Source organism: Benincasa hispida, chromosome 1, assembly GCF_009727055.1.
Source record: "Benincasa hispida cultivar B227 chromosome 1, ASM972705v1, whole genome shotgun sequence".
NCBI classification, from domain to species: domain Eukaryota; kingdom Viridiplantae; phylum Streptophyta; class Magnoliopsida; order Cucurbitales; family Cucurbitaceae; genus Benincasa; species Benincasa hispida.
Window position 1 is genome coordinate 8,492,461 of NC_052349.1, and position 16,104 is coordinate 8,508,564.

The 16,104-nt window shown below is 34.9% G+C and overlaps 4 protein-coding genes across 4 annotated transcripts; 1 reads left to right on the forward strand and 3 right to left on the reverse strand.

The window, feature by feature from the left end:
• Positions 1-1,404: 1,404 nt before the first annotated feature.
• Positions 1,405-5,538, forward strand: LOC120080660 (cyclic nucleotide-gated ion channel 1-like). The gene is made up of 8 exons (XM_039035352.1): positions 1,405-1,758; positions 1,965-2,514; positions 3,094-3,306; positions 3,388-3,680; positions 3,877-3,988; positions 4,165-4,401; positions 4,486-4,883; positions 4,996-5,538. Exons 1-8 carry the CDS (start codon positions 1,718-1,720, stop codon positions 5,303-5,305), a joined length of 2,154 nt encoding a protein of 717 aa, XP_038891280.1. The 5' UTR covers positions 1,405-1,717; the 3' UTR covers positions 5,306-5,538.
• A 453-nt stretch (positions 5,539-5,991) lies between these two features.
• On the reverse strand, positions 5,992-7,753 carry LOC120080676 (non-specific lipid-transfer protein Cw18-like). Its single transcript, XM_039035353.1, has 2 exons — positions 7,336-7,753; positions 5,992-6,192 (listed from the first exon to the last, which is right to left on the reverse strand). Exons 1-2 carry the CDS (start codon positions 7,722-7,724, stop codon positions 6,129-6,131), a joined length of 453 nt encoding a protein of 150 aa, XP_038891281.1. The 5' UTR covers positions 7,725-7,753; the 3' UTR covers positions 5,992-6,128.
• A 236-nt stretch (positions 7,754-7,989) lies between these two features.
• LOC120080692 (putative RING-H2 finger protein ATL21A) lies at positions 7,990-9,908 on the reverse strand. Its single transcript, XM_039035354.1, has 2 exons — positions 9,077-9,908; positions 7,990-8,485 (listed from the first exon to the last, which is right to left on the reverse strand). Exons 1-2 carry the CDS (start codon positions 9,765-9,767, stop codon positions 8,025-8,027), a joined length of 1,152 nt encoding a protein of 383 aa, XP_038891282.1. The 5' UTR covers positions 9,768-9,908; the 3' UTR covers positions 7,990-8,024.
• Positions 9,909-11,960: 2,052 nt separating this feature from the next.
• Positions 11,961-15,593, reverse strand: LOC120069843 (thioredoxin-like 2, chloroplastic). Its single transcript, XM_039021661.1, has 4 exons — positions 15,008-15,593; positions 13,725-13,904; positions 12,757-12,921; positions 11,961-12,371 (listed from the first exon to the last, which is right to left on the reverse strand). The coding sequence occupies exons 1-4, from the start codon at positions 15,215-15,217 to the stop codon at positions 12,252-12,254; spliced, it is 675 nt and encodes a 224-aa protein (XP_038877589.1). The 5' UTR covers positions 15,218-15,593; the 3' UTR covers positions 11,961-12,251.
• Positions 15,594-16,104: the final 511 nt, after the last annotated feature.

Below are 16,104 nucleotides of genomic sequence, written 5' to 3' on the forward strand. Positions count from 1 at the left end.
TTATCAATTTTTCTTTATTGTATTGTGTATGTAATAACGAGAGAACCCTTATCATTCTCTACCTTTCTTTTTGGTGAGTTATAATATATGTGGCACATTTTATCTTTTTTTTTTTTTTTTAATTTAAATTAAAAATTTAGTCTTACAACTTTGAGGTTAGTGTTTATTTGATCTTTTTTAACTATCAAAATTATAAATTTAGTCCTTTACATATCAAACCTTATAAAAAATCGAAAGTTTAATAACACAAAATTAACTTTAAAATTCAAGAGTAATTTAACTCCTCTTAATAACAATTTTTCCCCTTATTTTCTTTTCATCTCTTCTCTCATGAACTTGTGAATAGTGATGGTAACTTGTAAAGTGACATTCCAATCACAATTTAAAAATAAAAATCCAAACGGATTTCAGAATAGTTTTTAAAAGGTTTAAAAAACAATAGTTCCATGGACTTCAATTTATAATATTTAATTTCTAAACTTCTAATTTTGTAACCATTTAATTTCAAAACATAAGAATTTAGTTTTTTTACTTTAAAATTTGTTACAATTAATTTTCTATGGCGTAAAATGTCATCAAAACGTAATAAGATTTCTAATATACATAGATAGATAAATTGATTAAAGATCAAATATACTTATAAACTATAGAGATTAAGTTAGTTGATATTGAACTAAGAATTTCTAGACACATTCATACCAAACACAACACAACCCCCAATGAAGACAAAATCTTTGGTTGGTTTAATTGGTTTATTAGTGACAATTTAGAAGCTTTTTTTCTGGCAAAAAAATATTGAAAAAAGACTCTGCCATGATTAAAGAAAACCTTTTGCTTTTCATCCCAAAATCAAAAGGATTGTAACAATCTATATATGACTTTACCAAATCATATTGTAATCTCTGGCCCCATTGTTTTCACCTTTGATTAGAATTCCACTCCTTTAAAATAAAGTAGGGAGAAGAAAAAGAAAAACCATGGCAACTGCTTTAAAGTAAGAACTTTCCACTTCACAGAAAAAAGGGGAAATTCAAGGAGCAATGTATAAGCACATCAAACTTTGCAAAGTTTTCCTCACTTAGAAAATGACATTATTGATAAAATATTCTTTTGTAGGTAGCCAAAATTGGGTTATTTGGGGCTTGACTTTAACAATATTTACAGTTTTTGTTCCTTGTGAGACATTGTTATTTCACAGACAGCATCAGAGAAACCAGACTAAGATTAAGTAGTTGAAAGTTTCTTTTTGCTAACAAATTGACATGCATGTAAAACATTAGTTGAAAGGTCCACAATGCCTGTAGCAAGAAAAGGAAAAGTAGGACAGAAAAAGCACTTTGTCATAAAGCTCTAATCAAGACAAAACATTTTCTTGTAGCTTAAATTGGCTTTTTTTCTTCGCCAGCTGATTGAAGGAATTTTGAATCATTCCTCTCTCCCAAGACCCCCCTGTCTTCCCTTCTAGTTCCCATTTAACAACCTACCCAAAGAAAGGTTTTGTTTTCCCTTCATAAACTTAATTTCCACTTCTTCATGTCTTTCATGTAAGTGCCATATTTTACCTGAAAAGGAAGGTCAAGTTTTCCTAATAGAGCTTCATGGAACTGTTGGTTGTGTTATGAATCCTATATTTCAATGATAAATATTTTGCTTGTGAACCTAAGCAGTACATGTATTGCTATCAGAGGTTCAGTTTAGCCTCACATTTTGGATAGTGATGCCCAAGTTTATGGGTTCTCAGATACCAAAATTTGTAAGGTTTGAACATTCTTAACTCTTTCTCTCTCTTGCTGTCAAATTTTCTGAAAACCAACTTATGCTCTTTCTATTTCCATTCCACATAGCTTGTTCTTGTTGTCCCAATTTCCACTGATTGATTATTTCCATAAACAACTTGCTTGAACCTGATCCTATCAAAACTGACATATACTTAATTCTAAACTTGGTCAATAATTATATAATAGGTTTGGACATCCAACTGCTGATTTTCATGACAATTATGGATGTTACCAAGTCAGAAGCAGACTGTCTCCAGGGTCAATATTGGAAAGCATAGAGAGAAGATTTTCAAGTGTTTCTGATAGCTTTAGAAGAATACTTACACGCTTAGGCTTCAAGCATTCAGGTGACCAGTCAGTAAAGAAACCAAAATTTTGGAAGAAAATTCTTGATCCACATAAGCCATTTCTTCAGCAATGGAACAAGATATTTGTGCTCTCTTCTGTCATAGCAGTAGCTGTGGATCCTCTCTTCTTTTACGTCCCAGTGTTCGATGGAAAGCATCAATGCCTAACCATGGATCGTCAACTTATGATCGTTGCTTGTGTTCTCCGTTCATTCATTGACTTATTTTATCTACTCCACATGATCTTTGAATTTCGAACCGGTTTTCTTCCCCCTTCTTTACCGGTTTTTGGAAGTGGTGAATTAATCAAAGATCCAGCAAAAATAGCAAAGAAATATCTCTTCTCAAACTTCTTGATCGATTTCTTATCCATTCTCCCATTGCCTCAGGTAAAAAATTTTGTACAGTTTCGGTTACATTAGCTCTCAACTCATGTTTAAGTGACCTTTTATCAATATTTTAACACTTCCTTTCCTTGCGGGCTTAAAAATATCTAAAAGATACAACAACTGGTTATCAGTATTAAATGGAAAGGTAAAAATGGTATAGAGGTTCAAACTTTGAATATAAGATGTTCTACTCTGATACCATGTTAAATCAACACACAATTCAAAATTTTAAGCTTATAGGTTACGGTAAATTTGTTATTTTTTTCTTTAACCATTCCCAGATAATTGCAGCATCTAGTCCTTGCATCAGGAGCAAAACATTTGGTTGTTCTTCTTATTTGGAATCTTGCATATTTTGGATGATGCGTTCTTTAAAGCTCAATCCACAATCTTCTCTTTGTCGATGATGTAATAAAGATTATGTGTTTGTTTTGCTCTGTATCCTGCTGTAAGAATGGATTATTTTTTAGTCATTGGACAGATTCTTGTGAATCCTTTGTTTTCAGTGAGCAGTATTAGTTGCCTCACTGAAGTGAACTTACTATTTAGGATAACTTAGTCTTTTTTTGTGTCATTCAGCTTTTGGTATTAGCAATCATACCTGCAGCAAAAGGCCCGATTCCCTTGAAAATGAAGGATGCCACGAAAATGGCAGTTATTTTGCAATATATTCCAAGACTTCTCCGAATATATCCACTATACAGAGAAGTAACCAGAACATCTGGCATACTGACAGAAACAGCCTGGAGTGGAGCTGCTTTCAATCTCCTCATTTATATGCAAGCTAGTCATGTATGTGTTCATTTGAATCAGAAGTTTTTACATTTTGGTTTAAAAAGAATTCTCTTATGAGCAGTGAATGAAATGAATTAGGTAGTTGGTGCCATTTGGTATTTGTTATCAATAGAACGACAAGCCAAATGCTGGATCCATGCATGCAAGGAAGATGACACTAACTGTACTGGGAACTTTTTGTACTGTGGAAATCCAAAAAGTCATATGTACCCATCTATAAATAAGACTTGCTCTCCTAAAGAATCTAAGGATGGAAAAAACGGCTTCGAGTTTGGGATGTATGTTGAAGCCCTTAAGTTTAACTTAACTGATACGATGAGTTTTCGCCGCAAATTCTGCTATTCCTTCTGGTGGGCTCTGCGAAATGTCGGGTCAGTAAAAGTTCTCCATGTTTCTTCATGACTTTACTAAGGAATGTGATATGATATATGTGAATCTGCTGTTATAAGTTCCAAGTTTTCCAAATGTTAATCTCTATCATCCATGAAGTAGATCTTCTACACATTTTTATGTTAATCCTTTGGAGTAAACCATACACTCTAAAAGAACTTGCTTGTGTTTCTACAGCTCTAGTGGACAAAACCTTGAAGTAAGCCATTACATGGGAGAGGTTTTTTTTGCTGTCTTCATTGCCATCCTTGGTTTGGTTTTATTCGCGTTTCTCATTAGCAACATTCAGGTAAGGCATGATGCTCAATTCATTCTCTTTGCATGCAATTGCTTCAATTTCAAGAGGAAACTTATTTATGCTCCAAACATGATCTGTTTATTTGGTTTCATTGCTATACCATATTGTATCTTTCATTCTCTATTTAACTGATCCAATTTTCAACTATGAATTGTTCCACTTGACAGAAATATCTACAGTCTGCAACTGTTAAAGTGGAGCAGATGAGAATTAGCCGAAGAGATGCTGAGCATTGGATGGCACACCGTATGCTCCCAGACGAGTTGAGGCATCGTATTCGACGATATGATCAGTACAAATGGCAGCTAAATAGGGGAGTTAAGGAAGAGGAACTCATCAGTAACCTTCCTAAAGACCTCAGGAGAGACATCAAACGCCACCTTTGCTTGGCCCATCTTAAGAAAGTAAGTTTTTTTTTCCTTCTACTTTGTCACATTCTTCTTATGAAATTTTCAACATTCGTTAACTCGGATATCGAAATACTTTAGGTGCCACTTTTTAGTAGCATGGATAAACAACTGTTAGACGCAATGTGCGAATATCTCAAGCCTGTGTTATTCACAGAGAAGAGCTTCATTCTGCAAGAGGGTGACCCAATTGATATGATGCTATTTATCATGAAAGGAAAGCTGGCTACCATTATTGGTTGTGATTGGAAAAACGACCTGTACTCGGCCACTCTTAATGCTGGCGACTTCTGTGGTGAAGAGCTAGTTCATTGGGCAATGGATCCCACCTCCACCACTTCTCTTCCCATTTCAAAAAGAATAGTTAAAACTCTAACTGAGGTTGAAGCCTTTTCTCTAAAGGCTAATGAGCTGAAATCTGTAACTAATCAGTTCCACTTCCAGCGCCTTCATAGCAAGCAATTCCAACTCTCAGTGAGGCATGTTCTTCTTACTCAACTTACACATATATTGTTCCAACATTAATCCCACAAAAAGTCTTTTTCATTCAACTACTTCTAAAGTAATTGATCTGTAATCCTTGTTCTCTAGATTCTACTCTCATCAATGGAAAGTTTGGGCAGCCTACAAAATACAAGAAGCTTGGCACGATTTCCGCGAAAGAAAGCTGACGGGAGTTGGAAATGGCAGGTTTCAAGATGCATTAGCTAAAACAGTTGGCCCCTCGGTGAGCTTTAGCGCCACTCTGTATGCATCCATATTTATATCCCATCTATTGCAAACCGTGCAGCGAGATCAATACCAGCAAACTCCCCATTTCACACGAGTGATGACACTGCCGGCTCCTCCAAAGCCAGACGATGAGCAAGATAAGCCAAACTTCACCATCTTGGATCTTTAAAATGTATTGTTTGAAGCTCTTTAACCTTCTATGTCCTGAGTTTTAGGTGCTTGGTTTTCTCTGTGTGATATGTGAATAATGTATGATAATCAACAGAATGCTTTTCCTCTTGCTTGGTTTCATCTTTCATTTTCTCTAGCCTACTACTACTAAGTTTCTTCTGGGTAATTTCCTTGCTTTAATGTTGGCATGCCAAGGCCTTAATGAAGCATCATCATCAAATTCCATTTCAAGTTAAGTGTTCAATTTTCTGTTTCATACTTTTATATGATTCATTTGATTGATTTAACATAACTAGATATTATATACATTTTAAGGTGGGTGCTGTCTTCTCTAAGAGTAAAATAAGTGAAATTGGAAGAAAGGGACCAAGCCTTTGTTAGGAAATCGACAATCAAAGATGAATAAAAAATGTAAAATAATAGAGAATCCATACACAGATTTATGTAGTTGACTAATAGTGTGTTAGTTACGTTTACAAGCAGAAGAAGAGAACAGTTTTTATTAGAGAGAAAATTTAAGATTATAGAGTCAAAGGTGCTAGTAGGTTAATATAACGTACCCCTTTAAACTCTAGGGCTAATAACAGATTCAGGGCATTCCAACAACATTCAAAGTCATAGAGAATGAAAAGCAAATTTAAAGAAGAAAAGGGTGAATGGGTGAATATAATGTAGCTAGAAGTATTATTGATGATAGATATAAGAGTATTATGAGCATGTAATGTTAGGATTATTGAGATGACATTGCCAAGCTTATTTTTTGAAACATGAAGAAACTCAAAAACATCATATGGGATTTGCTTAGTTTATGTTGATTGGGCTCAATGGTGATGGATATCCCCAAGCTTATATAAAAAAGCACTTCCAAATTGCAACCCCTCAACCCTGCATGACAACAGTCACAAACAGCAAAGATCTTTATCACACAAACAGCCAGACTTTTGTTCAAGAAAATTCAATCCAAAAATAGAACTTTCAGAAACTAAAATAGGATATTCATTTTTTTCTTCTTTTTTCAATTCTTGTTTAGAAATTTTCAAACTAAAATTGTTAATGAGCTAAGTTTAAAAAAAAAAACAAAAAAACAAAAAATGCTATAAACTTTTAAGTTAAATTACAATTTAATCCTTGAACTTTCAATTTAGTATCTTACAAGTCCTTAAACTTTTGATTTTGAAACTAATAAGTTATTGAATTCTTGCTTATGTGTCTAATAGATCATTAATCTAATCAATAATTTTTTTTGGACTCGTGCAAAATTGAAGGTTAAGAACTATTAGGCTCAAAATTCAATTTTGTGTACATTATATATGTTAACTTGAAAATAAATGTTATATGTTGACCTATTTGACACGAAATTGAAGTACATGAATCTATTTGATATTTTCAAAGTTTAGAAACTTATTAGACGTAAATTGAATGTTAAAAAACTATTAGATATTTTTAAGTTCAAGAATTGATTTGACACAAACATGAAAGTTCGGGAACCAAATCTAAATTCAAAGCAAAAGGGGCAACAAACACAATATTGAAAGTTTATAGTTCTATTATAATAAAATTCAAATTTGTATCTAATAAATGAATAAATTTTAAATAAAAATTATTAGATCCAAAATTGAAAGTTCAATAAAACATATTTTATGATTTAATGACCAAATAGATGCAAATCTCAAAATTTAGGTTCCATTTGATAACCATTTTTTTTTTCGAAAATGAAGTCTATAAACACTACTTATACCTTCAAATTTCTTACTTTGTTATCTATTTTTTTACTAATAATTTAAAAAAACAAGTCAAATGTTTAATACTCAAAATGAAGCTTTTCAACTATTGTTTTTGTTATTAAAATTTAACCAAAAATTTATTTAAAAAATATGTAAATCAATGTAAAAAAAATATAAAGAAAATAAGCTTAAATGATTATCGTCTTAACCATAAAAAATAAAAATAAAATAAAAAAAAACAGTTTGAGATTAAATTTATAAATTACTAAAGAAAAAGAAAAGTTCCTAAAAAGGAAAAGATTACTTTGAGCAGTCAGTAGAATTGTCGATGGGAGGAATTTGGACGGGAATTCCACATTCTTTTGGAATCAAAGGGATGCGACTCGGATCATAAGGTCCGATCATCGACAAACTCTTCTTGATGCATTCGCACAGATCAACCTTATCTTTCTTCGTTTTAGCATCGCCCACCAACTTTTTAACGCCACTGCAGCACGACGGCGATGGATGTTCACCACCAAATGCGCTGTCGCTGCCTTTGATGAATCCCAAACATGGTGATAGCTCCTGCGCCACCGGTACACAACTTTCCACGTCCTCATTCTGAGACAGAGCGACCATCAGGGAGCATGTCAACACGGCGACGAAGGCTAGGGCCCCCATTGTCGACCGGAGATTGAAGATTCCTGACATGTTTCACTTGGGAAATTATACAAACCCTTGGTGGGTGTTTATGTTTTGAGGTGGGGTTTACGATTTGAGTGCCTTTTATATACAATTTCGTGTCCCATTCCTGAAAATCGGCTGCCATGCAGGTTTTGTGATTTCTTTATGGTTATTGCCACACAAAGAAGTTGGGTTTTCTCTATTTGTAATGGTGGAGTGAAGTAAGTGAATTGACCTTGTTAGTTTTCAAATTACTTGAATCTTTGTACACTGGCTTTGCATTGTTGTATTATTTTCTACTTACGTGTATGAGAAGAATTGGGAAGATCATGAGATTGAAGTTAAATGGGAAGGGGAGGGATTGGGAGAGTTTCGACAAAGAGGGCAGCTGCTGTTGACTCGAAGCCATTGGTCAATACAATCAACATGGAAGCAATGCTTGCACTCAGGAATGCATCTGACAGTGTCTTTGGTTAAGTACTCTCCAAGGCATATGGGACAGGTGGTGCCATTGGGGCCAGGCAGCCGCCGGCTTTCTCCAAGGATTACCTTTTGATATGATTCGATGGTGGATTCGTCTAGACCACTCAAACGGGTCGGTGCCTCTAAATCAGATCCTGCTGGATTGACCTGCTGCTGATGCTGAACTTGGTTTCCTCTGCTGTCCATAAGGCCATAGCCCCACTTTGCGAAGCAGAGAAAACAGCCAAGTCCAAAGACACACATCAAAGTCGGTAGAACAATCACCACACAGATAATCCGCAATACTCTGAGACCATTGTTTTCCTCTGAAATTTAAGGTGACTATCATTTAATTGGGTTTCATGAACTTTGATATTTTTGCAAAATATATCATGAATGACATTTTTCCTGTGTGTGTGTATGTGGGGGGATTTCCAAGCAATGTCAAAACATGTTTGATCCAGTTTGAATATTATTATGAGAAGTGCAGCAGTGAACAAATGTCAAATGTCTTTGTCTTTCCTTCACCATCTACAGAGTCAACTTTGTTTTTTAATAATGCTTCGGGTTTACTTTAATCCCAACTTCCCAGTAACATAAACATTATTTATGTTTTGGTCAACCAACAGCCAGTCTAACATTCATACAGCAGCCTGCAGTTTAGGGTAATGGATGATACCAGCAGTATTTTTTGGACATTGGTTTGTTTATTATGATTTTAAGAAAGTAGTGGATTTTGTTTGTTTGATACTTAATTCGCGTATTTGCTTTGAGCTTTCTTCAACCAACTAGTACAAGAGATGTTGAAGAAATGCATTCCACCAATTGTAAAAGATGAATTTATGAGCTTTTATGTGAGATATAGTTTAAAGATAAACATAAACTTAGCTAATAGTTACAAAGAGCAGAATTTTTACCTGATGTGTACTTGTTGTAACAGGCAATCCCCTGACCACTATTGCTTTTGTACCCACAAAGCCTGCCTTCTGTCTCGCAGATACCGCAAGCAGGGCTATACCAAGTTAGCACGAGATCACCATTGAGGTTAGTTAAAAGTTGATTGGTCTCATCTGGGTTTGAAACTGGGACAGGTAAAGTATTCATGATCTTGCAAGAGGTTGACATTGACTTGGCAAAACTCATCGAGGAAGTAGCCACAACTGAGTCGGTTGAATTGCTAAGACAACCAATGACAGGAAAACGCGACATTGCAAACTGAGATGGGCAGCTTAAAAAGGTAATATTCTGACTAAAAAGTGGTATAAATGGGGAGTTTGAGAGATTGAGTTTGTTGAAGCCTTGCAGAAGTCTTCTAGGAAGGCAATCATCTGGATCATAGAGCTGTATCTGTTGAGTGACATAATCGATACTTCTTACCAAAAAATGTTCAGAAGCAGATAGATTTACAGTCGCCACACCCGCTTTGTTGCAGGCTAAGTTGAAACCAGGATAGCCACATCTTGCAGGTTGCTGGTATGGAATTCGGAAGGGGAATCTGATGTCGAAATTGTTGTTGATACAGTTGGAAATAGAGCAACTTTGAGCTGTGGATGAAGTGGGGAAGAGGAAGAGGAAGAAGAAGAAGAGAAAGATGTGTGAGAAATCCATTAGCTTGGCTGAATGATTTTTTTTTTTTTTTTTTCTTGTAAGCTTTAAAACTTGAACCTTTTATTCATCATTGGGTTTGAATAAATTATAATGTTATTATGACTTGATCAAATTATTCAAAAGTCAGAAGTTTTGGTGCTTGTATGTTGTAGATTGACCTTCTTTAGTTGTGGACGCCACAAGTAACAGGAGCTGATAATTTATTAACTGATGAGGGAAAGCTACAGGATTGAAGATGACCATAACATTATTAAGATGTTCAATTAATTAAGAATTTCAATTTGATATAAACTTCCAAATTTTCTCAGTTCTGTATTTTGTGCCTATTTAATTCAAGGAAAAACATATACTAACTTCCAAAGTTTCCAAATATAACGATAGCTGTTTGGGTCAAAATTAGAAATGTTTCAACTTGCACTAAGCAATCTCATTTGTGAATAATGTTCTTCAATTTCTTTGTCCTTTTTTTTCCATTTTTGGGGACAGAGTGGCAAGGAAGTTGAATTATGAAAACTTGAATGAATTCTTGAAAGAACTTGGTTTAAAGTATATTCCATTTGTTTCTCCAATTGAATTTCCCCATTCTCCTTCTTATTTATCTAGATCACTTATATCAAATCTTTACTAATTTTTTTTAGTATGAGAGCCTAGAACCACAAACCTCTTAGTTATTAGCACATACGTATGTCAATTCAACTAAGCACGTCTTGGCAAATCTTTACTAGTTAGTCTAATCCATTGAAAATGATTGAAATTATTTTAGAAGAATAAGAATGTAATTAAAACATTTAAAATAATCATTTAGAGGGTATTTGAGTGCTAAGTTGGTTATTATACTCTATTGGCTATAACAGTCTGTAGGAGACATTTGAAGCATTAAGTTGATTATTATAGTCTATAGATTATAGTCTTAGTTTGAAGTGTTTAGTAGGAGATAATAAACATTGCAAGGAGAAAGAGGATGAGGGAATGATAGTAAGTACGGTAGCAAAGAAGGTTTTGAAATAATATTTACTACTTAATTTTAGATTATACACAATTGTAAATATCACTATTATATTTGGAACTCCAAACATGGAGTGGGCTATCCAACTTCAAATTATAGGCTTGAACACCTCCTAGGTTATAATAGATTGCATCTAGTTTAGATAGAAAATAGTAAACATTGTAATAAAGATGAAGAAAGGGGATAAATAGAAAATAGTAAACACGGTTAAAATGAGAGATTTGAAATAGTAATATTGGAGTTATGGTATATTATAATGATTGAAAACACCAACTTTTAAAATTAAAGTAACCAACAATGGAGTGGACTATATCCACTTAAAGTTAGGCCCAAACAATCCTTATAAATAGTAGCTATTGACTGTAGCCCGAACAAACGATGCTACTCTGCTGCCTTGGCACGCAAAGGTAAAAGAGTTTCTTTTTCAAAACGACAGGCTATTCAAACTTTCATAGTTTAGGTTCTAAATAATAGCTCTCCATTTCTACCCTGAGAATGAAGCACATATGTGAAGTTTCAAACACCCTTCTTTTGATTCAGCCTTTTTTCGTTTTTTTGCTGTTCACTCTCGGTATGCTCATTATCCTAGGAATCATTTTTTATACTCTGAAAGGGTACTAGGGAGAGAAAAAGGCTGCAGGAAGAGCTTCAAAAGCTCAACGAGCGAGGGGGATTTCTAAAGATCATTCTTGTATGCTGCTCCATGAGCAAGGAGCAAGATCGCATAAACCGAACCTAATCTCATGAACCTCCTTCGCCCGTTATCTCCTCGTCAACGTCAGTTGATGCCACCATCGGACATATTCCAAGACCATCTTACCCTCTCTGCCATCCGGCATTATCACGAAAGGAGCCCCGGTGCCCTTTCTCATCATATGTGCCCCATACCCCGCCAATTCCGAAAGGTTAAAGATGACACGCTTGATTGACGTCGTGACCAAGAGCCGGAATTCATCAGTCAAAACCAAATTGTCTTGCAAACCAGGGGGGTTTTACGGTTCTGCCCGCAGCACTTACGTTGCCCTGCCATGATGTCAAAATGCCGCATCGCATGGGGATAAGATCTCTTTTTTGTTTTAATGGAAATTAGGAACGTTTTACCATGTTGGCAGAACGTTAACTTAAAGTAGAGTAAAGATCAGACCAATTCCAGGATTCAGTCTTGAGTATATGCAAGCTGCCGCCCATCAAACCAAATGAATCAATGGCATGTATTTAGAACTTCATACAATGACCAGTTTTCAAAGTACAGGCATCAAAGCTAGCACAAGGCAGAAAAAGGCAGAAAAAGGCAGCAAAATATTTTATGATTGGTATTCTTCAACTTCTGAATTCTTTTACAGAACAAGAATGGAAATTTACAGATTGGGTAGCTGACTGCAGAATCTTTTTTAAACAAGAAGGTTATATTAATATCAGGGGAATGCACAATGAATACCGATTCGGATTTGGCAGCAAGTCTATGATGAAGCTTCTGTTTATTGTTTGTCTTTGGGAGCCAAGGAGGGCTCCAATATAAGATCTCCGACTCCCTTTGGCGGCCCAATGCTGCAACGAGCTGTGTTGTGCATCTCAATTGCATCTTTAATTTTCTGAAACTGTGGGATGGAGAAAGGTTAGATAGAGTTAAAATTTAGAAAATGTTTACCTATATTGATCATTTGATGAAAATACTAATAAAAAATCACTGCCTGCCCATAAGATCAACAACTTGATATAGTTATTCAAATATGGGGATAAGGAAAATTTTGTCATATTAGAGATCCTCATCAATCGTTCTTATCACATGTGTCCACGACTTGAAAGATTCTTCAGATTTTTAAATATATTTTGCTCATTATAAGCTAACCAACGAAATAGAGCGAATTGACCAAAAAGCTATTTATATCTCAAAATACATTCAACTCATTATAAGCTAACCAATAAAATAGAAAGAATTGACACATTAGAGGTGGGGAGTGGGAGGAGAGTAAGAGTGCTAACCTTTGCGAGTGAGCATGAGAAAGACTCCAACTGCCCGTCGGCACCACGATAAAAGTGGAAATAAGGAAGGACTTTGACATTCAAACTTTTGCACATTGGCTTGTTTTCATCAAAATTGACTTTTAGGAATAAAATCTCAGGGTGTTCATCAGCTGTTCTGCAGAGCTGACAGTTCCATTTCAACATATATAAGAACATCAGAACATAAAACAGGAAAGTAAAAATTATGAAAGGGGCAAGCTCAACTTTTGCGGTAAGATGCATTTTCTTTATAAGAGACAACAGATATCAAGTTCAGTAAATATCAATCATTTGATAAGAGCAGCATTTGCAAGAAACAACCCTACCAATAAGAAGTGCTCTGGAGCTTTCACATTATATAACTTCAGCAACAGATAATGACAGAACTGCTGACGCAGCAGAAAACCAATAAGGGAACGAATACAAAGAAAGCAATCTTCCTTAATCAAACTACTCAATTTTCCAAAATACAATGCCTCTACCCTCTATCTTGGACATATTTGAAATTCACAGGATCATCCATCAGATTCAAACAAGTGGATCACAGGATCATCCATCCGGAGTATCTTGAGACCCGGTACTCAGGATATGAAATACTCAAGAGTTCTAATTAAATCATATGTCTTCGAAGGGACAAATATTCAAGAGTTCTTGATTAGCAAATTTTCAAAGGATTGAGCAATCGTCTGTGTTTTCAAGTTTCAACCTAATTAACATAGATAGGTACAAAATCTTGAGTACCGCAAAGTGTATTTTAAAGCTTTTCATCCTGATAGCCAACAAATGCAGCAGTCATTGTCTCTGATGACAATTTTATTTAATGCCTAATAAGCTGGTCCTACATTGAGGTTTAGAAAATCCTGAAAGCATGTCCTGATTATCTAACGAAAAATGCAAACGGTCAACTTTACGATCTATTAAATATAAAGCATTGATGGAAAAGTTACCCGAGGAAATAATGCCCTGCAAGAAGCACACCAGGTTCCATAAAATTCTACAATGACTAATCTATCACCAGCTTCACTTAACGCAGTTAAAAATTCCTGTGTTGAATGTATATCAATCATGTTTGGTGCATTCTTTTCCCACCATTTTGGCTGGTCTTTTTCAGCCACAGCAGCCTGTACCTGTTGCATAATAGAACAATTAATAGGAGCAACTAAGAAAACGGTTGACTTATTTATTTTGTTCGACTAAAAAATATTGTTAAACAAATAATCAGGCATAGAAGAATAAGAGGACCAAATAATACATCCTCCTGCCCTCAGAGATCCAAGGTGAAATTACAAGAAGTTGTCTCGTTGACATTCCAAAAAAAAAAAAAAAAAAACAAGAAAAAAAAGGAAGCAATCACAAAAATCCAATTTAACCATGGTTCCCAACCATAAAGTATACTTCAAAACTCAAAGCCACTAAGTAATCAGAGTCATATTTCATTTTCAAACCTTACCAGCCCCCAGGCATTCTAACTCAATAGGAAAATAAACAATTTTTCAAATAACAAGGTCTTTGCTCCCTCGTTAACTCATTCATGACCAAAAATCTTCCCCATAGCCATCTCCAATTCTGAAGGAACTTCAAAGAGAGATAAAGGAAGTTCATAGCTCCTTTTGCTTTAACCAACCATAAAATTAAAAGACATGGCTTCTTTTAGAGTTAACCAGCATCAGGCTACCTGAAACATAAAACAGCTTGGTAGAACGGACTACAACTGTCAACGAAGAATTGAATGCACATGGGAAAGAATTGTTGATAAAGCAATGTCGCCAAATTCTTTTAACTGATAAAGGTACAAGCACCAACTACCACGAAAACTTGAACGGTTTGATTAGTCCATACAACCAGCTGGCTCCAATGCCATGGGAATACTGTCAGCCGTAAAACTTCCTTTCTCGGAGAACTTATAAAAGAATCCACCTTTGCCTATGGGCCTCACCATTAGGGTTCCATAGAATCTGCCGAATAGCAATTCGGCACATGAAACTTATAATTGAAAATCACATTCAAACCACCCCAACAAAAAAGCACTTTCTAGCATCATCGGGCAAGCGCGAAAGGGCAAATTGTTGGGGGTACTAATATAACTAAATTCATATATAAAAACTACTGTTAATTGCCATCGAGAACATTGTTATCGAACAATTGCCACAAAATTTACTCGATATCCAACAAAAATCTGAAGAATTAACAATCATACAATAGAAATCGGACCACAAGACAAGTTATGTACCTTGAAAGATACCAACCTCTTTCTGGGTCTGAAAGAAAGAGGCATTACATAGGTAGTGGAATAACATGGCAGAGGACTCGGTTTCTTTTCTGGGTTTTGAATGGGTGGAAGAGAAGGGTGAAGGGAATTGTAGGACGAGGCAAAGGAAGGTGGCAAAGAACTGGAGGAGAAATAGAAAGAATGCGATGAGAATCTAAAACCATCGGCCATTTAGAGACGATATCGGCAAAATTCAAGTTGCAAAGACAAAAATTCTCCCCCCAAAATCCCAATAGAATGATGAACTAGCTAAACAGCATGGGGGAAAAGGGAAGTCGAGAGAGAAAAAGGGAGAGAAGTTGAAGAAGAAGAAGAAGAAGAAGAAGAAGAAGAAGAAGGGTTGTTCGTAATTGTGGCTATGTTTTCTTCTGCAAGTTGAGAGAGTAAAAAATCAGTATTCTAGTACCTCCGGAGAGTGTGCGCGTGAAGAAAAGATTGGATTTTACGCTTAGGATTGAAATGATCACTGCAACAATTGATAATCCGCCATTTTACCCTATTACGGTGCTATGATTTTGTTCTTCTTCGTCAAGTTGGTCGGTAATGGGATTTTTCAGCTTTCGAGTTTGACCTAACCAATGTACGGTCAGGAAATTGAGAAAACTAACACCAATTTAATTGACGGCTAAATTACACGAAAATATAAAATCTCAACTTGCAATATTACTTTTAGTAAAAATATTAATTTATACTCTAAAATTTTAAATAATTATTTTAATTAAAATTTTAAATTAGTATAAATAAATTAATCTAAATCGTCATTTGAAAATCATTCCTACATTCAATTTGTATATTAATAGACGATTATAATTTAATAAATAGATAATTTTTTAAAAATATATTAATTGAGAATCTGAAAGTTTGGAGGTTTAATCCATAATATTATAAATTCCGCATGGTGTTTATCCAATCAAGATGTGAGGTGTAAATTAATATACTTATTTAAATGGATATAATTCAAAGTTTAGTGTTTAAATTGATATTTTTCCTATTTTTATTTTGCATAATATTTCAATACTACCTTCAAGTGAAGTTTATTAAAACTTTGGAGAGAGATT

Coding starts and splice junctions, on each gene's coding strand:
- LOC120080692 (XM_039035354.1), bottom strand. CDS start 9,767: ATGGATTTCTCACACATCTTTCTCTTCTTCTTCTTCCTCTTCCTCTTC. Junction 8,486..9,076: donor TTACAACAAGTACACATCAG/GTAAAAATTCTG, acceptor CTTAAATTTCAG/AGGAAAACAATGGTCTCAGA.
- LOC120080676 (XM_039035353.1), bottom strand. CDS start 7,724: ATGTCAGGAATCTTCAATCTCCGGTCGACAATGGGGGCCCTAGCCTTC. Junction 6,193..7,335: donor AATTCTACTGACTGCTCAAA/GTAATCTTTTCC, acceptor GTTGTCATGCAG/GGTTGAGGGGTTGCAATTTG.
- LOC120069843 (XM_039021661.1), bottom strand. CDS start 15,217: ATGGCCGATGGTTTTAGATTCTCATCGCATTCTTTCTATTTCTCCTCC. Junction 12,922..13,724: donor GCAGGGCATTATTTCCTCGG/GTAACTTTTCCA, acceptor TGGAACTGTCAG/CTCTGCAGAACAGCTGATGA. Junction 12,372..12,756: donor TCTCATGCTCACTCGCAAAG/GTTAGCACTCTT, acceptor TCCATCCCACAG/TTTCAGAAAATTAAAGATGC.
- LOC120080660 (XM_039035352.1), top strand. CDS start 1,718: ATGCCCAAGTTTATGGGTTCTCAGATACCAAAATTTGTAAG. Junction 3,307..3,387: donor TTTATATGCAAGCTAGTCAT/GTATGTGTTCAT, acceptor GAAATGAATTAG/GTAGTTGGTGCCATTTGGTA. Junction 3,681..3,876: donor TGGGCTCTGCGAAATGTCGG/GTCAGTAAAAGT, acceptor GTGTTTCTACAG/CTCTAGTGGACAAAACCTTG.